Genomic DNA, 25,467 nt, shown 5'->3' on the forward strand with positions numbered 1-25,467 from the left:
TTTCTGCTTACTCTGCCATAGTTCCCCAAAGTCTTCATTTACTCTACATTAAAAGCTTTATGCACTATTCCTTCTATAGAACATTGTCTTTTATATTCGTATCTTTGCATAGGCAAATAAAATAAAAATTTGCCCAAGCTTGGAATAACCTCCTTCACATAGAATTCCCAGCTTCCATACAAGTTCAGCTCAAATGCCCCCTCCTACACAAAACTCTTCCTGATCTTTTCATTTGTTAGTACCTTCCCTGAAGTTACATTATACAGAATTTACTCTGTGTACTTTATATATCTACATGTCGCTTCTACCAACAGAATGTGAGTCCTCTGAAAGCTAGGAGTTTTTTTTTTTTTTTTGTCTTTAAATTTTCTAACATTTAGTACAGTCCCTGGAACATAGTAGGAGCTTAAATAAATGAATGTTGACAACTCTCTCCTTATTTGATTGTTTTTCCTTCTAATCCAAGTATTTCTTAAGGACAGCCTATGTGGAAGGCACTTTTCTGGATGCTGGAATTCAAAGGAGTTTATATTGTCCTTAAGGAGTTTATATTCCACTGGGACTAGCACATGTGAAGAGATAAGCATACCAACATACATGGTGATATGCAACACCCCTTGTAGCGTTCCCATTGTCACCTTCCTAGCTCTGGACCCAATTACTTCTTTCTTGGGCTCCTGTCTTAAATGGCTTCCCTAACTCCAACTGCTGTCAACTGTATCCTTCTAAGGCTATAAGAAAGCAGCAAAAAGGTAAAAGAGAGGCTGGAAACACCTTCTAGGTAAAGAAATACACTGGGAGATGGGATACCAGGATGAAGACAACAGCATCTTGTCAATCAATCAAGCATTTGCTATGACTATTTTGTGGTTACCATGAACTACATTCTGGGGACACAAAGACAGAAAACCAAAAAACACCAAGCCTTCGAAATGCTTATATTCTAAAAGGGGAGACACATATACACACGTGTATATGTTATATACACACATACAATATATTTCATACATACATGTATACATTATGCACACATTCACATACACAAACATATAGATTTTATACATGCACACATATGTGTTATATACATATTCATATATACATGCAATATATTTTATACATACATATATGCAATACATACATGCATATATGCAATACATACATGCATATATGCATACATACATACATATACCCACACACATAAAACAGTTTGTTGGAATAGATGTCAATGTGCTGGTAAGCATGTGACTGAACAGATGACCTCTGTCTGGGTCCCACCCTGATGTAGGCAGGGCCACTCTTCCCCAGGTCCTCCTCATCTCCTCTTGGGAGTTAATTTTTCTCTAATTATGCCTCTGAACCTACTAATCAAAAGAAAGGTTTTCCATTTAAAACTAGGAAACAATGGAAAAGGCAAAACACATGAGGCAATCACTTCAGAAAATAATATTTTCAACTCTCCAAATCTTTCCTCAACGATACAGTCAACTCATTTTGTTGAGTATTGGTCTTTCCAGGTTTTCTTTCCCTGCCTTTGGGAGGCTTGAAAAACATAAATCATTAATAATTCTCTTTTGTATAGTCCTAAGACATGATTTTTCTAGGAAAGGTCCCACTGGTTATATATTTTAAAAAAAACAAACAAAAGCCTCTTTCCTGGATACTTTACCACCTCTCCTCAGTTACTATTGCACAAGGACACACACACACACACACACACACACACACACACACACACACATACACACACACACACACACACACACACACACCACCACCACCATCACCACCACCACCACCACCACCAATTCAGTGATTAACCACTTTTTTTTATTTCAGAGAGGCCATAAAACAGAAAACAAAACAAACTTCTAAGAAACTGGGATCAGCAAAGAAGCTCATTTCTCTTTCAAGAAAGAGAATAAAAGTGGAATAAAAGAGAATAAAAGAACAAACAGCTGGAAAGTGCATATTTACCAGTATTTTTCTCAGCAGCACAAATTACTCCAATGGCTTTGTTTCTGTTTCCTGTGGTTTCCACACTGGTTTCAAATCTCAGCTTTGCTCTTTCCCACCAATTCTCTCTTTTTTTGCTGCATATACATTCTTATTAAAAACATTTTCACATTAGTCATGTTGCATAGAAGAATTGAAGACAAAATTGAAACAAATGGGAGAAACCAGGAGAAAAACCAAAACAAAACATAATAAAATAGAAAATGGTCTGCTTTATTCTGAGTTCTGACTCTATGGATCTTTCTCTGGATGTGAATGGCAATTTATATCATGAGTCCTTTGGAAATGTTTTAGGGCCCGCATTGCTGTGAAGGGCTAAATTTATTATAAACAGTCCTCACACATTGTGGCTGTTACTGTGTATGTTCTCCTGCTTCTGCTCATTTCACTCAGCATCAGTTCATATAAGTCTTTCTAGGTTTTTCTGAAATCTGCCTGTTCATCTTTTCTTATAGCACAATAGTATTCCATTAAACTCATATATCACAACTTGTTTAGCCATTCTCCAACTGATGGGCATCCCCTCGATTTCCAATTCTTGGCTACCACAAAAAGAGCTGCTATAAATATTTTTGTATACATTGGTCCTTATCCTATTTTTATGGTTTCTTTGGGATATAGCCCTGGAAGAGGTATTGCTGGGTCAAAGGGTATGCACATTTTTGTAGCCCTTTGGGCATAGTTCCAAATTGCTTCCAGAATGGTTGGACCAGTTCATAACTCCACCCATAATGTGTTCCAAACTCTCCCACATCTTCTCCAGCATTTATCATCTTCCTGTTTTGTCATGTTAGCCAATCTGATGGGTGTGATGTGGTACCTCAGAGTTGTTTTCATTTGCATCTCTCTGATCAATAGTGATTTAGAACCCACCAATTCCCATGTTTGGAATTCCTAGACTGGTCCTTGCTTTCACCTCTACTGTCTCTCATTCCTCTTGAGACTTCCTTCTACTCACTCTAAGATAGAGGCTAAACTTTTAGTCAGTTTAATGGGTCCTCAGAGGCTTACAGCAAACATACATTGAAGAGTTCTCTTCTACCATCAAAGAGACCTCCAATGTCTTGCTAAGTTCACAAAATACTTGTGTACTTAAAGCACATATATAATTAGGTGTTGCTAGTAGCTGAGAGGAATAGGAAAGGCTTCATATAGAAGTTAGTACCTGAGCTCAGTCTTAAAGGAATTGAGGGATTCTTCCTGACACAGATAAAGAGGGAAGAGTATTCCAGACACAGAAGACAATGTAAAAATATGGGTGTGGGAGATGCCATGCCCTATGTAAAAGCAAATAGCCTAGTATAATTGGGCCTTAGAAAACAGGAAGAGGAGCAGTGCATAAGAAAACTAAAAAGGTAGGATATGTCCAGGTTGCAAAGAACATTAAATGTCAAACAGCAGTTTTTATTTGATCATAGAGGTAATAGTGTATTTTAATGAGTAGGGGAATAACAAGGTCAGACCTTTGCTTTATTGCTGGCAACTGTGTGGAGGATTGGAGTGGGAGGCAGGCAGGACAATTACCAGGCTACACTCATGTGAGTGGATTGTAGAAAACCCATATAAGAGATGTTTAGGAGAAGCAAGTTTTGACAATGGTTGGGGATGACTCTGAAGACCATTAGAGGAAGAAAAGTAAAATGAAAGGAAGTCTGTTAAATATGAAATGGGATAGATAAGCCTGGGTTGGGACATAGGAGGGTTATAATTGAAGTGCTTGAAGATGAGTGATCAGATAGTTGGGATTGGGGGAGGCAGTTATTTGTTCTTAGTCAGGTGGATTTAATATCAATGGAATTAGATGAGTAAGAGGGGTGGGAGTTTATGAACACTGCCAATGAGCCAACCCCTGAAATATAAGTTAATTATTTTGTTTCATCTGAATATAAGCAGCTACACAGAAATGACTATTACTATTATTTTTATGAATAATATTTCTTTCTCTACATGTCCTGACTTTCACATAAGAAGTTCTACTTGACAAAATGTTCTTTAAAAATCTTTTATATTCTTTTTGCTTTCTGAATGTGCTTCTCTTTGCCCCTCTCTACATTTATCTTTGCTTTTAAGTTTTAAAAAATAGTTCTTTTGCTAATTATTTTATAGCATTATTCATCAGGAGTCAAGCTAAACTTAACTAGTTTTCATTCATGTGATGCTAGTACTCATTAATTGTATAATGAAATGATGTTTACAGAGTGTTTTGAAAACCTAAAAGTCTCTATCAATTTCAGTTATTGTTAACATTTCCCCATTTGGTTCTGGGGAACCAAGCTATGAAAATCTACTAGGTTGATTGTTCTAGTGAGACATCAGTTTAACGTTAATTTGAGTAGATTAGTCAAATGCTTTTCCGTTTTTAAAAACTGGTAATACCTTTGGACATGAAAACTGCATATCTAGAGATAATTTGTTAAGATTAGATGTGGGGGAAAAAAACAGACGATGGCAAATACCCAGTCCAGTGGTCAGTCTTGAGCCTGGGATCTTCTACTGCTGGACTGTTTCACCACTGGAGTCAATGACTGATCAAATTCCTCCATATTTAAAATTCTCCAAATTATGGGAATATTGTTTGGTTGGCTAATCAGAAGATTTGTAGCATTTTGTGTCATGGATCCTTTTGACCATCTCTTGAAGCCAATGGACCATTTTAAGAATATTTTTACATGTATAAAATAAAATGCATAAAATTGCAATGGAAATTGATTACACTGATAGTTATTAAAATATTTTTGAAAAGTTCACAGTTATTAAAATACTTTTTGAAAAACTTCACAGACTCTAGGACTCCATTTTAAGAAACTATTCTAATGGAATCTGAATACAGACTGAAGCACACTATTTGCTCTTTTTTTTTGCTGGTGTTTCTTCTTTCTTGTGGTTTCTGCCGTTGGGTCTAATTCGCCTTTACAACCTGACTTATGTGAAAATTTAAAAAAAGGAAGAAACTATTCTAGCTAGTTCCTTCTTGACTTAATCAAAGAGAGTCACATCTCATAAAAAACATTACCAAGAAGGGATACCAGTCTCCTGGTAGTTTAGGTGCAAAACCAAATTCCATCTAACATTTAACATAAGGTTTTACTTATGATTTACTATAATAGAAAGAGTATTCTGAGGTGCAAAATAGCTTTTATACATGATAAAGCACGAATGCAGTTGCGTATAGCTTACCTGGTGGAATTCATGACTATGGTCACAAGCCCGAACAAAGAGCCCTATTCTCTTAGTTTATGAACTGAGGGTTTGTTTTTCGTATAACATTTTTAAGTGATTGGCACTGTTTTTGAAAATTACCGGTGTAGCCCTCGTTTGCCAGCCCGAGAAAGTTGCCAAGGAGAATCTGCACTCTAGAAGCAAATTTTCCCCAGAGTACACAGGATTTGAATTTTGGGAAGAATGACATGGAGAATCCATCTTGGCCAAGCCATATAGAATCACAATGTTTGGCCTCAGTCCCTACATGCTTTGTCATTCTCCTTCCTCAAGCTGTGTAGGTTGCTGTTGGAGATAATTTCAGTTGAGAGCTGTAAGCAGCAACGGTGGAAACAGCTAATGGTGGAGTGGGCTGGTGAATCACACGCATAAAAAATCTCTGACATTTTTCCTTCTCCCTCCCCCTTTCTTGTCAGTGAAGCAGCCTTCTGTTAAATGTACAAATACCTACTCTCTGGTGCCCTCTCCTTCCAGGGAGGAGCTAAGTTAATACAGAAGGAGGAAGGGGACAGCTTATGATGTTCCCCACCAGCTATCACCCCAGGTATTCCGAGCAGTTTTCCAATTGCTTATTCTAATTGCATAAAATAAAACCAAAACTGGTGGCCATCAAATTATGATTAGCTAGTGTGTTTTAATTAGGAGGGGGGCCAAGATGTGGGAAGGGGTTTTGCCCTTAAAAAGATCTGGAGACAGTTGGATCTACCCTTAAATAGGGCTTGAAGAGGGAATAGGCAAAGGGGATCCTGAGAGAAAAATATACGTTACATCAACCCTTATGAAAAGCCACATTAAGGGAAAACGAGCCCCAGAGACAAACGTCCAAGGTTGAGGGTCAGAGAATTTGTCATTGAAGTTATTACTGAGGCCTTTTGCTAACTTAGACTAAGACTCTGCTGCTGCAGCTTGCCATCCAAGCTTTCTGACTATGGCATTGCTGGGGGTGGTGAAGCTTTCTACTTTGCCCCTGGTGCTGGAAGGTTTCTAGCAGCAAACCTAGCTCCTCATCATATCTGGAAAATGTATTATTATTATACTCAGGATTTTTTGGTAATGTATTTGGGCACCTTACAGGTGGGATCCAGTTCAAGATTCTTTTATAGCTGAGATCCCTTTGTCTATATTCAGGAACATTGGGAGCTCAATGTTACTGCTATACATGCTCCATGTCAGACATTCTTTGTTGCAAGTCGGCTACATGCTGATGCTTTACTTAAATATAAACTGCATAGCTTTCTGAAATCCAAACAGTTTAGGCAGCTGTTTGTCATAGCCTACACTGCCTTTTTTTAGTTAAAAAAATTAGGATCCTATCCATGCAGAAGAATAGATACCGTTTTAATTGGAAACCATCTGTGATTTCAATTTGAACATTATCAGAAATATACTTAATCTGGACAAAACTAAGAGCATGCAACTTTATTTTGAAGATTATCACCTCCCCCCATACTGAAGGAATGAAAAATTGTAAAACACAATAATCATAATTTCCCAGTGTGTTGGTTTGATTTTTTAAAACATTTTATTTAAAAGGGAGCAGATGGATATTTTGCAAAACCAACCAAGCATTAATAAAAACTCAGAAAACACATTCCTCTTTGCTTTAATAAATAACAAAATGGAATTTAATTTTATTTAACCTGAATATAACACAATGCACATTTAAAAAAATCTATTGTGTTGCTGTACATCTAAAAACAATCTCTACTATTTTATTAGAATGAAAAGGAAAACTGGTCAATGCAGTTATAAAGAAACTGTATCGATACTATGCATGTGAACAAACTGACCTTCTTCAATAAGAAAGCTATGGATTTTCCTTTTTCATTTTGCTTATCCTCGTGTATAACTTGGCTCTAAGTACTGAGAAGCAGCTTTAACTGATGTATGGACATTTTTCAGGACCTTCGACAATATTCCGGAGTACTTCTAACAAATGTAACCCTTTCGGAAACATCAGTGTTGCTTGACTGGTATTCTCTGATATGATTCAGTTAGCCATTTTTAATTTCATCCCAACTAAGTGGTTCAGGCTGCTTTGTTGTTCTACACTAACTTATCACTTCATTTCGATATAGGACAACAGATAAAGTTGGGAAAATATTTTATTGGGATTGACATTCTCTAAGCTCAGTTTTAATTGAAGCTTGAATAAATCAACATTTTTTTTGAAGTTTAAGTTAAACTGTTGTCTTTTATAAATGACCTTTTTTTTTTTTTTTTACCAGTTTGTGGCTATAACATTTAATTAACTACTAATATTTTTGAGAATGACATTATTTCTTGTTAAAGAATAAACAGATGTTTGTTGCTGAAGTTCTTTCCAGCATGGTGTTCAAATTACTGTTATATTCCATCACTAAGAAACCTGAGAATGGCTCACTCTTCATTTCAGTGCCAGATCTATTCTACATTTTTTCTCAAGTTATGTTCAAATAATTGAATGAAAATGAATCTGCCAGGCACTTGGTATCTTTTCCTCATGCCCTTACCTAAAGCAGTTAGTCTGAATATTTCAGTAGCTCTTACCTCTCTGAGAACTATAATCCTGAGGTTCTGTATGTGCTTAATAAAATAAAAAAGGATGTAACATTTGCTTTTGTATTTCTTTCTGGTATGTGTGCAAAATGCATGGGGAGAAAACAAGTTCTTCAATGTGGAGTTGTTTACGTTGTACTGTCTTGAATGATTATTTTTGGATGATGAGTACAGATTTTTCCCCAAATGTCTCTGAAATGGCTAATGTTCTTTAAACCTGCAAGAAAGTGATAATATGAGAAAGGATTAAACAGGAAGCCGATGAATAATAAGTATATTAATAGACTGCTTAAAAGAACATTCACCATCTTTGTGACTTTCCAGGCCATAATTCCTTTTCTGGGCTACTATTGGACTATCTGTGGTGATTCCCCCACTAGAATGTAAGGTCCATAAAGGTAGGTACTATCTCACTTTTTCATTTGCTTCTTCAATGTTTAGGATAATATTTGGCCCATAGTAATCACTTGATATAAGATTTGTATTTCCTCATTAATTTTAAATCACAAATATTTTTGTATTAAGTATATTTTCAACATTATATATGCCCAGTATAATAGCAGAAAGCATTTCTCTCTCAAGACTCCTTCCCAAAATATGTGCTTATTTGAATAGCACTTTCCCCAAATTCCAAAGCACTACCGTGGTCAGTGATGAAAGAAGTAGGAAATGGGGAAGTAGGGCTTTCAGAGTTGCCATTTTTATCAAACTCTTTCAGCCCAAAAGAATGGCAAAATCAAGCCATTTTTATCTGGCATACTTGATTCATATCTTAAAGAGAGGTCAACAGGTTACGTTTGTGTAGGCATTTTATTCAAAAAGAAGGAGTAATAAATGATAAAGGATCTTCTGGGGAGAGCTTTTTTTTCTTAAAAAAATGAAAGGTGATGTATACAAAAAAGAGAAACTAGAAAACGATTTTGAATTATCTATTTGATTATTTTAATGAAAAAGAAAATAGGTTCTGGACTTACTGAATCAGTTCTCCAGGCATGGATCCTGTGCAGCAGAGTTCCTTCTGGATGAGACGCAGTAAGAACTGTCCCCAAATAATAAGGTTATTAATCCAGGGGAAAAAATACCCATCACAAAAAGCATTCAGAATCTGTATGAGTGAGGAAATCTCTACTGCCAAGATCTTAGTTATTTAAACAGGTATACTAATTAGGTTTAATGATTTTCATCACCAGTTAGAAACTTATCTTCCTCAGATACATTTTTTCTTTAAAATCTTTGATAGTTGGTATTTCCAAAGTGCAAGATTATCCCTCAAGTAAGTTTTATAAATAACTGATGAAATACCCTTGAAAATATTTTTAGTCTAGATATAACATCAACTGTGATCCTATTTTGACCTAGATAGCATTTTAAGATGAAATTAGTCTAATAATAGAAAAGTTAGCCCAAGGTAGAAAAATAAATGAATCAAAGGCATTTAAATAGATTGGAATCAAGATCTGCCAAGTGGGGGAAAGGCTAGAACTATATAAACATTTACTGTTGAGATAAATATGGTAAATTCAAGCATTTTATTTAGAAACAGTCATGAGAGTATCTCTAAAGATATTCTCTGTTTAATACACTCATCTTGTATTCCTTGGACCTACTGTGAACACTATGCAGTTCAGCCTGCTATAAATGACATTATTAAACTGAATATTCAATTGAAAGAATGAAGAATTTTCCCCTATTTACCTTATCTCATATTTGGACATTAGCAACTCTCTTTTGATATTAAAGAAAGTTGCTTCAGAAAGCCAGAAGCAGTCAGTAATCAGATATTACACAAAAATAAAATGTTTTCTTTTGCCAGATTGTAAATGAGATACTACTCCCTTCTCCCTCTCTGCTACACCCCCTCCACCTCAAACATTCGATTACCACTACACAATTATTGCCCAGAATTTGTGGTGTGACACAAGTCCCAAAGTGAGTACTGACAATGCTTGGATGTAGGACTTCTAATCTTTTGCCCTTTTGGGACCTTGCAGTGCTTATCATGACTAGTAGGAAAAAAAGCTGGAAAAGAATGATCAACTAAGTAATGAGATGCTGAAATGAGTGTTTTCCCAAAGGCTGATGTTTGCCATCCCAAACATCTGGTTTTTATAGCCAACTCAGGGTTGATGACCTCAGGAAAAAGAGTTGACCTCTGGGAGTGATTTTCACAGCCCAGCCCTATAGTAGGAACCAGGATTCATTGGGTAGCATCCCCTCATGGGGACAGGAAATGACATTATAAAGGAACCTAGCTAAGTCTGAGTTTACTCTACTCAGATCAGATGGTAGGAAAGGGGAGAGTGTGTCTTAGAGGTGTGGCGGGGAAAATGTTTTTTCCTTTTGTTCTTGTTACACCTTCAAAGTAAACATCCCTTTATAGAAAGAGCAGTAGACTCTGACCATGGCATTAAAAAGAGACACTTTAGAGCCACTCAGCATGTATTCCAAGTCTGAGAGGAAGAAGCAGTCAGCCTTGCTTGGGGAGAGTGAGGCCAGTGTAATCTGGTCTCAAAAGAATGAAACCAACCTAGTTCGTAAAACAAGCAAATATTAAGCACTTGCTATCTGTGCTAATGGCTACTGGCATGGTCTGGGCTATAGGGGTGAGAGTGCCAAGAGAAATGAGTGAATTTAGAGAATGAAAAGGCTTTCCTGAACTCGGTCCCTCCCATTAGCAGGTAACTGCAGTCTAATAGGATTTTAGGGGAAGGACCTTCATTCGCCACAGAAGCATTCATTTTCAGCTCTAGTAGGCACACTGAAGACTTGCACACGTATTTGTAATTAGTAGTTTCTCATTCAAAAACGTGTCTTGTTTTTCTCCTTCAAAACAAAACAAAATAAATCTTTCTTCTCAGTATGTGATTATGTTTTTAAGCATGGAGACAGTCTCTGTTATGAATTACATTTTGAGAGGTTCCTTTGTAGACACAATATGCAAAGATAGTTAGAAAATTCCCCTGACGTGTATCTGAACTCTTTATATAATGAGTCTTCAATATAAGGAGTATGTATGCATACTTCCATCGTTAGGGTTTTCATCACAGTGAAATGTAAGCCTTCAGTTCCTTAGTTGGGAATTGCCCTTGAGTTTTTTGGCCAAAGACAATTCTTCATCGTTGGCCAACTTTTTGGCGATGAGATTATTAGCTAGATCGGTCTTTGATTTCATTCCTAGGGTCACACTTAAAAACCTTCCCATTTTAAAAAGGTTTCTAGCAAGAGCATAGCCCCTGAGGACACAGAGCATCCTCATAACACCATGAATCCATTCAAACAGGACCTGAGAGGAAGAATTTACATAATGATGGCTGATACTTATGTAATCCTTTAGAGTTTTAAAAACACATCGCCACAACCCAAGAAATCATAAAAAATAAGGTGTAATTGAGAGGTGAATATAGTATTATGAATATTCATTAGAAGAGAGAGAGAGATCAGGAAGTGATCCTGGAAGGATTTCAACAGTAGAGAAGGGGCTGGGTGTGGGCATGGTATCCCAAATACAGGCAATGAAATGACCAATTTTATTGGAGGAAGGAATGAAGGTGAGAAAGTGAGATAAACATTCTGTGGACTGAGAATAATATAAAATAGAGGATATAGAGAAGGCAGTTGTTTTAAATATAGTTATGGTTTAAAAAAGGAAGTCAATGCCAGATCATGGAGAGCCTTAACTGCCAAGGTAGGGATTATAGGATTTAAAGCTGAAGGGGATCTTTTTAGATCATCTAAGAGCAAAGGATAAGAGTGAAAAAATCCGCTTCTCTTCACCTGCATTTAGAATAGCATCTGACAGCTTGGCGTATAATAAACTCTCTTTCTTGCCTGGAAAACTATTTTGCGGACACAGTTTCATCTCCTTCTAAGTGCTTAAACAATACTGATAAAGGTCTGGGAGAGAAACATAGTTGTTCCTGGTAAATGATTATGCTTCATGCGAACAGTGGGCAGTCACTAATCTTCAAGTGTGTAATGTGTTCAAAACTTGGGAAAAACTTGAAGGTTTAGGATGTTCTTCACCAAGTGAATGCTAACACAAGGATGATGTGTACTTGACAGGGTATGAGTCCATGCCGAGGCCTTTGTCTCTTGGCCCAGGAGAGTTTTGGTCCCATTTGTCTGGGGGGCCCTAGAGAGCCTCTCCTTGAGGGCTCCTTGGATATCCCTTATTTGATCTGGCATTCTCTTGAGTTCCATATCAACACACCCCACCCCTGATCTTATCAAAATCCTATTCTCTGGACTGCTGGCCACTACCATCAAGATCCTCCCTCTGACCTCCCCTATCAAGACCATCCCTGGAGCCCCAGGCTGCTTGGGGACACTTGGATTATTCCCTCAGTCTTCTGTATATAAGTTCCTTCTTGTCCCCATAAAGTGCTTAGATTCAATCTAGCTCAGGTTGTATCTGCCCCGCTTGTTAATACAAGCATCACACATAGGGAGGCTTCTTAAGAGTCAACCCAATATGGCGAATCTTCAATAAACTGTTTTACTTTGGCAGAAAGAAGGCTTGGGTTGAATTCATTTGAGCAGGACCAGGCATGTCTGTATTTTGGGAGTCTCCAGCACCCTGAACCTCAACATACTGATCATGCTGTACCATCTCTCCACTCAAAACACTTCAGTAACTCGTTCCTGCTTACTGAGTAAAATTCAGACCCTTTTGTTTGGTCTTCCACCATTTGGCAATACCCTATCTTTCAAGCCTCATTTCTTATTATACCACTCAATGTTTTCAAACTAAACTACTCTGTACTGTGCTACTAGTGCCTAAAATACTTTTTGGTCTTTTACTTTTAGTCACAAAATTCCATAAACCTAGAATGTCCGCCCCACTCTCTCTTCATCTGCTACATTTTTATCCATCCTTTACAGCCCAACTTAAATGTTAACCCCTTCATGAAACTCTTTCTGATTCTCCAACTCCTGTGATGACTGACTTTTTCACCCTGGACTTTACACAGGAGTTTGCTTTGAAACTTTAATATTTGCCTCACACTCCTGAGTGTGGTCATTGTCTATGAGTTTTTAAATTCCATGAAATCAAGAACTGTCTTCTGTAAGCTGGACCTCTATTCCAGTCCAATGTATAGCACCTTCCATATATCCTTCACTCAAGGAGCTAGACACAGGATGTTCCCTAGAGTCTTAGTGCCAAGCTATTGAGGTTTAAAATTGCACTAAGACTTTTGGATCATCTTATATAATGTTGTTGGTGAGAAGATAATCTCTGTTGACTCCAATGGCAGTCCTGTTATAATCTGGGAGCTTGATAGACCACATAATATGGGATTAAAGATGTAGAGCTAGAATAGACAATGCCTTAAAAGTGACCTAGTCTAATTGGTTTATTCTACAAATAAGAAAACTGAAGTGCAGAGAATGACTTGCCCAAGATAATATAACTAATAAGTGACAGGTGGGAGTTAAACCCAGGTTCTCTGACTCTTAGGCTTTCCAATCAGTGCCCCATGCTGTTTCCCATGTTAATGTAGCTTTCAGAATTTGCTACAATCAAGTAAATTAATCACCCAAGCAGGGATGGGGAATCTGTGGCCTTCTAGGTCCTCAAGTATGGCCTTGTGCCTCAGTCCAAGTTTTACAGAACAAATCTTCTGTGAAGTTTGGATTCAGTCAAAGGGCCATACTTGAGGACATAGGGGGACACATATGGCCTTCAGGTTGCAGGTTCCCCACCCTTGCACCATTCTGGTAACAAACCTCTGTGAACAAGCTGGTCCTGTAACAGGACTTGTACTTGCTGCCTTTCCATCTTGGTTAGTAACCCCTGGGATCTGACCTCTGATGGCACAGCTTTTAAGAACCACTGTAACATAAGGAAGCTTTAGAATGTTCTAGGTGGTGCAGTGGAGAGAGCACAGGCCTTCGAGTCAGGAGGACCTGAGTTCAAACTTGACATTTGTTAGCTGTGTGATCCTGGGCAAGTCTCTTAACCCCAAATGTCTTACAAACAAAAAAGTTTTACAGTTAAAGACTTCAGTGGAGTTTAGTACATAGCAGGTGCTTAATAAATACTTGTTGAATTAAATTCTATTTTAATGTGAATTAAATGGGTGAATAGCCTACCTTTTCGTGCTAATTTGTAGTAGGTTCAAAACTACTCAACTGGATTTTCAGAAGCTTGGTTTAGAGCAGGTTAGACTTCAAACGTTGATTTTTCATATTAAAAGGTCATCTCTATCAGTGTGCCTTGAATCATTATGAGCAAGTACAATTTCTCCTGACAAAAAATTACACGTTTTATCTGTGCAGAGGAGGAATTGGGGGTCTGCTTGAGGCTTGAACTACAGTACTCCTCTTGACAGGGGCTAATAGAGTTCTTAGCATCGTTAAAAACACAGGTAGCACTTACCAATAAGGCAGCAGCGTCTGCTACCATCAACATATAAAACACATTGTTCCAGCCAGAGGGGGAGATAAGCCCAGCAAGGAGAGGACCTAAGGCAGCACCTGAAAGTCATGAACATGGGGGGGAAAAGAGTTTTTAAATGATACTTTTAATGTCCAATATAAATGAGCTTTACTCACATAGAAATTACAAATTCTGTGGTAGCAGGAAGAAATGTACTAGACTGATATTTCCCAATAGCAGGAAAACATATGGTACTTTTATGATTCACTGAGAAGACATTAAGTTCAAATTTGTGATTAGAGAAAAACTTGGTCTCAATCTAAAGAAAACATGACTAATTCACTTTGTAACACATAATAAATGATAGATTATTGTGAATGGACTTGTTGCTACTACAGTCCATTTCAATGTTAATTTTTCCTTCTTTTTTTGCCTGTTGTCATTTATAGATTTACATGACCTCTCATGATTAAAGATGCTGGGGTAAAGAGGTCAGTGTGGTTTTCCTATGAAATTATTTCCTGTACTTTTAGCTGTGGAGCTGTCACATAATTTTAAGGAGACTATAAAAAAAAGTGACAGTTTCTTGTGAAAAGAATCCTGGATCTGCACGCAGGGGACCTTGGTTTCAGTTCCATTTCTGATTCTAGGCAAGTCTCTTAATCTCTCTGGGCTCTAGTTTCCTCACTTTTAAAATGAAAGGGTACAATCTATGATAATGAAACTTGACTATACTCAATTATTAATATCAATTCATATCCCCTTACTTTTAGGCACTACATTAACTCAACAGGTGATATTCCAAAGATTCCTGCTGCAAATGGCTTCATGACCTATGTTCTGAATAGAACACTCTTGACATCTAATTTTGTGTTCTATCTACTAGGTCAAGAATTGTGGTTTTTTGTATGTTGCGTATGCCAAATGGCCTTCATAAAATGAATGTGCATTTAGGGAGCTAGGATGATGCTAACAAATGAAGCCAAGTATATTCTTATTTAACTAAATTCTTATTCATACTGATTTTACCAAAATAAGCTACAAAGCCACTTGTATAGACAGGTATGTTAAATATCACTAGGACTTACTGATTTACTTGTCCTAAGGACTTCTCCCCAAAGACCCCAAGAAAACTCTTTTGGGGAATTTTCGGAATAATTTCTTCTTTTTTTAAACAGAGTAGGAAAATCATTAAAATCTCTTTAAATTCAAAGATACTTTCTATCACTATTTAAATTTAAGAATCAGTGTTTATCAACAATCTGTTCATCACTCCTTTGTCAACAGCATTCCAAGTAAATTGTTTCATGATCTTTGAACAACTGTTATACTGTGTTATCTATGTTAAAAGCTGCTATCACCTTCTGAAAATAGAAAGTAAAAATTTTGCCTGGTTCCATTCAGGATAAAAATCATTTGTTAAATCCAAAAAATAAATAATTCACCTTTATTTCCTATGTAGATTGCTACTTAGGATGGTGATCGGTGCCAGAGGAATGAATGTGGATACTGTGCTCTATCCACAAATTACAAAGAAAAACAGAAACAAACCATCTATAATGGAAAAATGAGAAAATAATAAATACCGCAATGTAGCTGCAGATTGTATTTTTTTCCAAGAATTTTCCTACCAATAGAAATTCCATAGCACAATCTGCTATTTGTAAGATTTTTACGTTTTGACTACTTCTCTTGTTTTCACGTACAATGCTACTGTTTTTGTAAAAATCAAAACAACTTACCTTTAGCTTTTGGATAATTATTCTCATTTTTACAACTGGGGAAAAGAAGACTCAGGTGTTGTGATGCTCATCGGTTCACAACTTGTGTTTCTAAGTTTTGAAATTTGGTCTCCTGACTCCAAAACTGATGCTCTTTCTATTATACTATGAATGTGAAGCTATCCTATCAATTTCCTCTATATTTTTTGTATATGATTCATATCCCTGTAGTCAGATGGCATTATCCTTTCCTCACCAGACTACAGGGATGCTAACTATATCAAGGTCCTTATCTGTTGTCAAACAATCTAATTTACTCATTTTATTTAGAAGTATTTATGTATTCTGACTAGATGAAATATTACTTAGCATCAGGAAATGTGAACCATTTTAGTTTAGGTGAGTTTCTGGCAGGAAATGACCTTTTCCTCAAAATATTCCCATTAATAGTTTTAAATTTGAAACACTTCTAGCAGCATTTATCTGCAAAAATAATAGATGAACATTAATTCTTTGAAATAATGATGTTTTATTTAGCAGTATACAAAAATAACTAAGTATTTCTTGGGCCTGATAAATTTAGCTAATCTTTTCCAGAAGAAAAAGACAATGTCCTTTCTATATCTGCAACTGGTTACAAGTGGAATTGAGTTGAGAGAATGTGGCTGTTTCAATGTCAATCTATTATCAGAAAAATCACGTTATATTAATGCTTGTTTAGTTACAAAGACTTGTACCAAACACAACTTGAGTAATAAGTTTTTTTTCCAATAATATCCATTAAGCCTTCTTTCTCGAGCTTTACTTAGCTCTCATTATCTGTGAATTATTATTTAAAACAGGTATCCCACAGCCACAGTTAGTTACTTAAATTTGCATCTCTAAAAAGACAACTGACCTACAGAACCAGTTCCATCGATGATAGCTGTCACAGTGGAGAGGGCTTTGGAGTTCCCCTTCAAACTTTTATGGGTACCCTAGAGTAGAGGGGGAAAAATGATCTATCATAACAAGTCACCACAAAGTATGAAGTCAGATAAAAACCAATGCTCTCAAACCTTGCTCCTGCCTACAATTTCTCAAGGCCTAGACCTCTACTTAGGGTAGAGGTCTACTTAGAAGTTATCATATCTCCCTTGTATTAGAGTTGTTTACGTTTATGTTCTGTCTTCCCTGTTAAATGACAAACTCTTTTAGATCAAGACCAGTGTTGTGTCTATTTTTATATCCCTAGCACAATACCTCAGACACATTAATAAATGTCCATTGCATTTAATTGTACTTGTGAATAACTTTATAAAAGATAATACTGCATATAGATATTTTCCATAATTTTTTGGATTCATTCGACAGCAAAGGAAAAGTTCAAGCTTTTACTTAATCTAGAGTTATTGAAAATATTAGTTTGTTCTTCTCAATGGAACTCTTAAAATTCTTCCATTATGAGAAGGAAACAAATTGAGTTTTGAGGAAACAAGTATAATGTCCCATATATAGTACAACTCTAGAACTTCTGAGAGCTGGGCTTAAATATGCTGAAAGCACCAGATTTCATTAAGATTTCATATCTGTTAAGTGAAATGAGGTCAGGTTTTATTAATGACATATGTAATATGTTTGCAGATTGTAAAAAAAATACTGGTTACCAAATACTAAGAAAGGTATTGTCTTCTGAATAAGAAATGACTAAAAAGATATTGCTATGAAATCCAGAGCTAGTTCAGTTTCCAATATCAGGAAGCACTGAATGATTATCAATGGAGAAAGATAACCAACTGAAAAATCCAAAATTCCAGAGTTTATAGATCCCTTAGAAGAAGATTAAGGTGAATATAGGTCTCCTAACTCTTCCACTCTATAGTAGGGAATTATCTTTTTTAGGCAAACCCCCTCCTGAATTTTAAACTAACTGATCAAAAGAAGTAGACCCCTTTTCTCTGGAAGCTCTTCTTTTTAGGCAATTTCCCTGTGGCAGTCAAATGAATTCCCTAAATCCAGGAAAATTCTATCCTTTTTCTAATTTGGACTGTGAATTGCTTTAGATTTGTTAGAGCCTTTCACTAGGCAAATAGGTCCTTTAATTCTTATTTTTCTATTTTGTTTTCTAGTTCATTCCTCCTTATGGTTGCTTTTCTCTCTTAGCATTCCTTTTGCTACTTATTTTTTACTTTTCTCTAGTCTTTTCTTTTCTTATTATTTTCTGCCAATATTTCTTTTCCCTACCTCTTATCTCTCATCTCTCCTTTCTCCTTTTTTATTTCCCTGAATCTCTGTCTTCCTTTACTCTGTCTTCTCCTTTTCTTTCCTTCCTCTTTTACTTCAGAGTCAAGATTAGACAAATTAGTAAGGATGAGGGAAGAACTGGGATAGCTAGATGTTGGGTGGTAGAGTGAATTATGCAAAGGCTAGAGCATGAAGTCATCAGTGCCTGAGGAAATAGTGAGGTCATGTGTCATGGGTTGAGGGAGGGGTAGAGGCAGCAATTTCAGGCCCTCAGGCATGACCCAAAGATGTACAAGTCAACAGATAAAGAATGCAAGTGATTCTTATGAACTTTCTAGTAATGAAACAGAGATTGGGACAAATGTCTTTCAGGATAAAATAGATGTAGCCCATCATCTTCAAAGATAGATATTCAAATAGAATATAGACTCTGTATAATATGGGACACTTGAATATTAAAACAAATAAAAGTAAATGAGCTATTTTTATTTTTAAAAAAACCTATTTATTGCCCTGGCATCCTGCCTTTCAAACACTTATATGGGTATGTTGTTAGGAATAACAGCCCTTGGTGAAGGTAGATAGGGATGTGAACAAGATATTAGCATTTGTACAACTGTTCGCAATTGTTAATTAAAAGAGGAGGAAGACACCTTCTAGAATTGGTAGATGTGGTTTGGTATGGCAGTGGGAGATCTGGTTCTTGAGTGGGTTTATAACTAAGCATGAAGAAACTGTTGAATTAAAGAAGAATAAGAAGAAAGGAGGTAAGGAAAGAAAAGGGATGTAGAGATTGAGCATGGGATGTGAATCACTTATTAAGTCTCTACAGAACAAGTGGACTACAAAGGGAGAGAGAGAAAGGATGACCAAGGGAAGGCTCTCACAGCCAATTCTATGTTCAGAGTGAGTGAATGGATTCTAAGATAGATGGGCATGGAGGACAGGTTCTAGGATGAAGTAGAAGCAGTCATCCCCTGTCTATCCAGCATCCCTGTGACAATAACTAGACCTATATCAGCATTCTAGAACTTCAGACCTGGAAAGTACAGATGGTCTACTTATGGTCTACAACTGACAGAGTTGTAGACCATAAGTAGTCTCTGTATAGGAAAAATAAATATTCTGGGAGAAGCCAATATGCCCAGAATCTAGGTATGATCATAATTAGATATAAATTGTTTATGAAGATGCAGTTAAAATAGTCAGAGCTATTACAAAAGCAGTCTCTTCTTCCCATTCACCTGAAAGGGTCTGAACAGGGTTGTGAGAAGCCTGGAGGAAAGACTTAAGGAAGACCCAGACACTGATGGGTAAAATCTGTGTGTGCATCATGTGGCCTAATTTCCCCAGGTCAGGTTCATTATCTATCAGTTTTGAGATAACAAGAAAGAGAATCTGGTTCTTTTAAGGCTGGTGTTCAGAATGAACCCAAATATGTCTGCATCAAATCACCTCTAGGTGTTTTCATCAGATGTGAATTGGACTGAGCAGTGCCTATAATGGAGAAGGACATTACAATGGTGAGAAATCACTAGGCATTTTAAAGGGAATTCAAGCAGCTGTGGCAATGCTGAGCATTAAGGAAGACGGTCAAATTAGGATGTCTGAATGAGATCAGACATTTGCAAGGCATTTTAGTCTGGAAAGGTGAGGTTCTGATTAAAATATTTAAGTGAGGGTGGTGCAATAAATGCTCTGTGACTGCCTCACAAGACATACTCTCCTGACTATCAAACAAGTCTGACATGTAGTTGGATGTTCATGTAATTGGATAATAGATTACAATTTTATAGGAGGAAAGCATGTGACCCAAAGAACTTAGACACTCAGGTTCCGGGACAGGCAGCCTAATCTAGAACTAATACAGCTAAGGGCCCCCTGGCATGAGTAGGCACCTCAGTATCAATGCTATAAGACACAGATACTGATCATTAATGATGTGGCACCCATGACCTATTATTTCACTTGTGCTTTGGGGCCTGGGCTCTGCGTGGGGAAAGGCAGCAGTGGAAGTGGCTAAGATAAGGGCCTGTGTCTCCATCAGTCAATCAAATTGATAATTTTTAAGAAGAGTGAAAAGGTAGTGGGAGTTGGGGCAGAATAGGAAGGGCTTTGAATGTCAAACCAGATTTTATATTTGATCCTGGAAATGATAAGGAACCATTTCACCTACTTAGGTTTGGTCAAAGCTATTTCTGCTCTGGTGGGTCAGGACGGTACCAAGATCACAAATTCAGAGTTATCAGAGGAAAGAAACTGTCAACACTTAGGATCAGATCTTAGTGGTTGGGGTGAGGTAAAGTACATCAGCAACTTAACTGTCCTTTGTGGAGATGGGGAATTGGGAAGGGGGGATATGGAGTATCTTTGCATATATACCTGTGTTGAGATAGGTCACCAAGGAACCTTTTGAAATGTGATGACTATGCTCTGATAGATGTGGATTGACACAAGTTTTTACTGATATGCTTTTGATTCTCCAGTAATTTCCACAAAGGAAATGAGGGTTCTTGAAAGAAACCAAAGAACCCAGAGTCTTGATGGGGGTATAATCAATGACAAGTAGAGAAGTGCTTGAGAGCCTGTATGAGTGGAATTTTGTCATATCCAATCTTATTGTCTTTTAGGTATCTCTTCCCAGCAAGATACTTCTCTATAGTAAGACACAAGAAGGGGAATCTAGCCTGTACTTGTGGAGTACCTGTTCAATGGATCATCAGTTTCAAATGGTTGGCCATTCTGTCCTTACAATACAAGACAGATAATCAGGTTATTTTTGCATAAATCTGTACTCAGAAATGGGCTGAGTTTGAAGTCACTTCATCAAGCCTAATCTTCTTGTTTTGAAAAATGAGAAATCCTAATTTCTTTCCTCTTTCTGCATTACAAAGTTCTTATATGGACAAATGAAAAGACATTTTATAAGTTCAAGATAAAAAACAAAATATAAGATAACTACATTTCTTATTTAATATCCTCTTAACTATATTTTGGGGAAGAAATACAAAACTAGTATATTTTCTCAAATGCTAGAAACAATTAAGATTCCAATTGTTTGAGGTGCACAGAAAAACTTACCAAATCAGCAGAGACTGCAGTTGTGATCAATGCATAAGGACCATTGACAAGAGCTCCACTGATAAGAAGCATAACTGGTAAAAATCAGAAAGAACAAATTAGAAAATAGGGGAAAAATAGGGGGAAAGTGATATTTGCAATAATACTATAAGTTTTCCATTTTGGTCTCTAAGCTGTCATATCAAGAATCCAGTATTCATTCTCTGCAGTGGATTTGTATGTTATACATACAATCCAAGTAAGGGAAAGACGATCTTTGTAGGAATTAGGACCAATATGGAAGGACCAAATACAAACTATCTTCCAAACACATTTCATAAAATTATAAATTTAGAGCTGAAAGAACCTCAGAGGTCGTTCAGTGCAATTTCTTTTTAGAGATGAAGAAATAGACTGAGAGAAGTTACATGACTTGACCAAGGTCACCAATCTAGTGTGTCAGAGAGTCCTAGAATCCAGTTCTTCCTGGCTGCAAGGCTACCTTTCTAGCCACTATACTCTATATTTTCAGCTATTTAACCTATCTTTTTAAAATATTTAAATTCTCATCCCTTCTCACCCTGATTCTCAAGTGGTAGACTCTCTAAATAGCTTAGTAATGTGAATACTTACTTAACCCTTTATCTTCCTCCCATCTCCCACCATAATATATTTGTTTGGCATCTAGGTTTTCTTAAATTTAGATTTTTATTAAAATAGGGCAATCTGTAGCAGCAACAGAAAAGATAATGTAAGTTGCATGTATTATTTCACTATGGCATATTATTCTAACCACTAACTGCTATGACAACCTAGTGGTAGAAAAACCTAAGGAACACTATGCGAAAGAGACAAAAAACCTTTTAATTATATATAAATGCTTACCAGGAGCAAGACTGCAGTAATTATTTTGAGTATATTTATTTTTCTCAACTTTATTCTTGGCAGAAATTAAGCTGAGTTAAGAGGACACTATATGACTTTTTGGAAATTTGAACATTGGTCAAGTAGGGTTATTCAGAGGTATAACATCATATGATTTGTCAGAAGACTTTTAATGGTTTTTCCTTAATAACAAATCATAAGCATCCATTAAATTTCCCCTTTAGGAGCAGAGAAATATTTAAGAAGTGACAGAAGCATAATTTGATATTGTTGCTTGCAGAAAGTTAAAAATAGCTTTCTTTTTATATAACTGGCCCAGAAGGTTGAGCATGAACAGGATACAGTGGACTGGAAACTGATGGCAGCAGTACAAAGAAGAAGACTTTGATTGTGGGAGGCCTGATTCTTAATGAAGTCATACCCTGAGGCTCTCGATAAGGCTGATCATACTCCGGGAGCCAAATGATACACTAATTACACTAACTGGTAGAGTCTCGAATGCCAAAAATTTGCCTTCATTTCCCATATTGGGCCATAGGCTAGGAAGAAGCAAAAGTAATGTTCATACTTCTAAGCTTACCTTTTTGACTCTCAAAAAAGTCAGTTCCCACTTTAAATACAAAAGCAACTCTACTCCAAATTTTCTCTTGGCCACCTGACACTCAGGATTTGTAACTGTTCTGAACTATGTTCTAGGTACTCTACTACCATAATCTGTTCTAATGCTATAGATGTCCAACTCTCACAGGATGACTGAATATGGGACATGAATTTGTGTTGTCTACCTCAACCTAAAGAGAAACAACTAGGTTGTTTAATACCATCCTCTTCCTAAATTGTTTCCTTGTGTATAATTGCTCGATTTTGTATTTTGAAAGTCTTACCCTCTCACTTCGACAACAGTCCAAACTTAAGAATAAAGCTTAGGAAAAAATACATAATGATCTCACCTATTGTGGCTTCGAGGCCCATTTTACTGACCATAGAGAACAAATAAAGCTGCCAAAGTTAAAAAAAAAAAAAGTCAAAGTTATTTTTATGGCAAAGGAATAGAATTCATAATTAGAACTGTGAGAGAAGAGACAGTATTTAATCAGCTTACAATTTTTAAAGTGAACACAATGAAGCCTTATTATGACACAGTTAATCATTATATTGATTTGGATATATTAATTTTCCATTCAAGAGATTTTAGTTCAATAGTGGCTCTGCTATTTCTTATCTGTATGACCTTGAGAAAGTATCTTCAAATGGGGATAATGACGCTTATATCCCCAACTGTACTGGATTTTGGCTTAAAATAAAGAAATGGTAGACTCTTGGCCAAGAAGAAAATATACCACACAAAGACCCATAGAAATATATTTGCCTACAGACATGAGGACACAAAATCTAAGAAGAAAATTACGGCTTTGGATATCTATGTATAACTTGAAGACTGGACAAAGTATATAAAGAAATAACTTTTAAGAAATAGAGCTGTCCAAATATGAATTGGGCTGCCTTGGGAAGTAATATGTCTCCTTGCTCGTTGGACACATTCATGAAAATGCTAGATAATGTAGCAGAGGTTCTTGCTCAGGTTCAGGATGGACTGAGAGCCTGTGCTTCTGAAATGCACAAAGTATAGGAATTCACAAAAATTAGAGTTCACAATGTGAGGAGGCAAATTTGATCTCGCAGATTTCACTTAGACTTGGAGGGATATGATTCTGGGATATAATATGATTCTGGAAGGGCATACATTATTCAAAAAAGCACAGAATAAATAAAATGGACAAAGCAATAACATTACATTTAAAAAAGATATAGTCTTGTAAGGAAATCCAGGAACCCGAGATGACAATCATGATGGAAAACACTTAGATAAGAATCAAAGGAGACAGAAACAGAAATTATATTGTTGGAATATACAGAAGGACAGAAGGAATCAGATAAGGAAATCTAGAAATAGTTCTCACTTTTGTTATAGAAATATTATTTGTAATAAAAGAGAGCAACTATCTGGATATTTGTTCAGGTTCTCTTCTTCTCTGAAAAAAGGAAAACAGTTGTTTTGCCTTAATGATATTTTTACTTATCAATGTATATAACACTTTAAGGTTTGCAAAACACCTTACATATTATCTCACAATAATCTTGATCCAATAACCTGTTGATCCTCACAATAACTTTGTAAGGTAGGTGTTATTACTATCTCTACTTTTAAGATGGAAAAGCTGCGGGCTGAGAGATATTAAGTGACTTTCTTAACAAGTGTGAGACATAGGATTCAGTCTCCTGGACTCTAAGTTCAGCCTTGTAGCCACTGTACCACTTAGTTACACAAACAGAGGAATCTACCACGGCAATAACTATTTCAGTATAAGCCCCTGCTTCAGAACTGAAACTTTGCTTTTTAAGTAAACATAAAATCGAAACTGTGATTGCATATGACAAGGTATGTAACATTCTGCCCTATCTGATTCTAACCAACTAGAAGGAATTGGATCCTAAAGAAGAAATAATAGGGAACTTGGAATGAAACAAGCACTCCTTCTTTGAATTGGTAGCAAACGAGGTGAAAGTTGGGTCTTGTCTGGGGTAAACCCTACATTTTGGGAGAACTCATTTAAAAGAGTTCAGAAATAGGATAGATAGAATCTAGTGGCTTACAGTTCTACTGTGGAGTTTAGCAAGAAGGATGAGGAGATGTTAAGAATGAAATTCTGGAGACATACGCAGAAATTATTTCAATGAAGAGGAAAATGGAAAGACATATGAAGTTATCAATGTGCCTGCACAGGGAACACTGGAAAATTTTCAACCAAAGATCTTTAAGACATGTATAAAAGATACAAAAAAGGACAGATAGCAGAAAAGAAATACAAAAAGACATAGTCCTTTAACAGTAGCATCAGAATGAGCTAAGACTGGTGATAAATGCCAAGAATACAAAAAAAGCATCACTTAACACCCTTGACTTAAGCTATGTTGAGAAAAAAAAATAAATCAAAGAAAGAATGAAGAGGATGAGAGGATGATAATGGGTGACAGGAGGAAGTTAGAGAACTTCTTAACCTTTGTTTTCCTTCCCTTATTTTTTCTTTCCAAGGAAAAAGAATGTTGGGGATTGGTAAAGATACATGAAAAAAATAACTGAAAAAGACACACAAAGAAATAGTAATAACTAATTATCCTCAATGAGTTCAAGCACTAGCCGAGATGTGAAATATCCTAGGTTACTAACATAAGTGGAAAATATGGTTGCTAAGCTACTGCTATGATCTCTATAAAATTATGGATAATCCAAGAGGTACTGCAGATTGGAACAGGTCAAAGGCTAGCTTTTAACGGAAGGGAAAACTGTGAAATACATTTATTTAAAGGATTCTCTATTAAAGTCCCATTCTGATTATTTATTGCTGCATTGAGGGTGTTCCTGAGTTC

General features: G+C 36.4%; 1 protein-coding gene across 3 annotated transcripts in view; it reads right to left on the minus strand.

Annotated features, from left to right (window-relative positions):
• Positions 1-6,735: 6,735 nt before the first annotated feature.
• Positions 6,736-25,467, minus strand: part of SLC37A1 (solute carrier family 37 member 1) — a 136,009-nt gene continuing 117,277 nt past the window's right edge. For all 3 annotated transcript variants that reach the window (XM_072614878.1, XM_072614876.1, XM_072614877.1), the window contains 6 exons: positions 22,989-23,037; positions 21,175-21,248; positions 16,769-16,847; positions 14,150-14,247; positions 8,745-8,809; positions 6,736-7,987 (listed from right to left, as the gene is read on the minus strand). In XM_072614878.1, the coding sequence (XP_072470979.1) occupies positions 7,972-7,987; positions 8,745-8,809; positions 14,150-14,247; positions 16,769-16,847; positions 21,175-21,248; positions 22,989-23,037 (381 nt within the window). In that variant the 3' untranslated portion in view covers positions 6,736-7,971. The remainder of the gene's footprint in view (positions 7,988-8,744; positions 8,810-14,149; positions 14,248-16,768; positions 16,848-21,174; positions 21,249-22,988; positions 23,038-25,467) is intronic.

Source organism: Notamacropus eugenii, chromosome 5, assembly GCF_028372415.1.
Source record: "Notamacropus eugenii isolate mMacEug1 chromosome 5, mMacEug1.pri_v2, whole genome shotgun sequence".
Taxonomy (NCBI): domain Eukaryota; kingdom Metazoa; phylum Chordata; class Mammalia; order Diprotodontia; family Macropodidae; genus Notamacropus; species Notamacropus eugenii.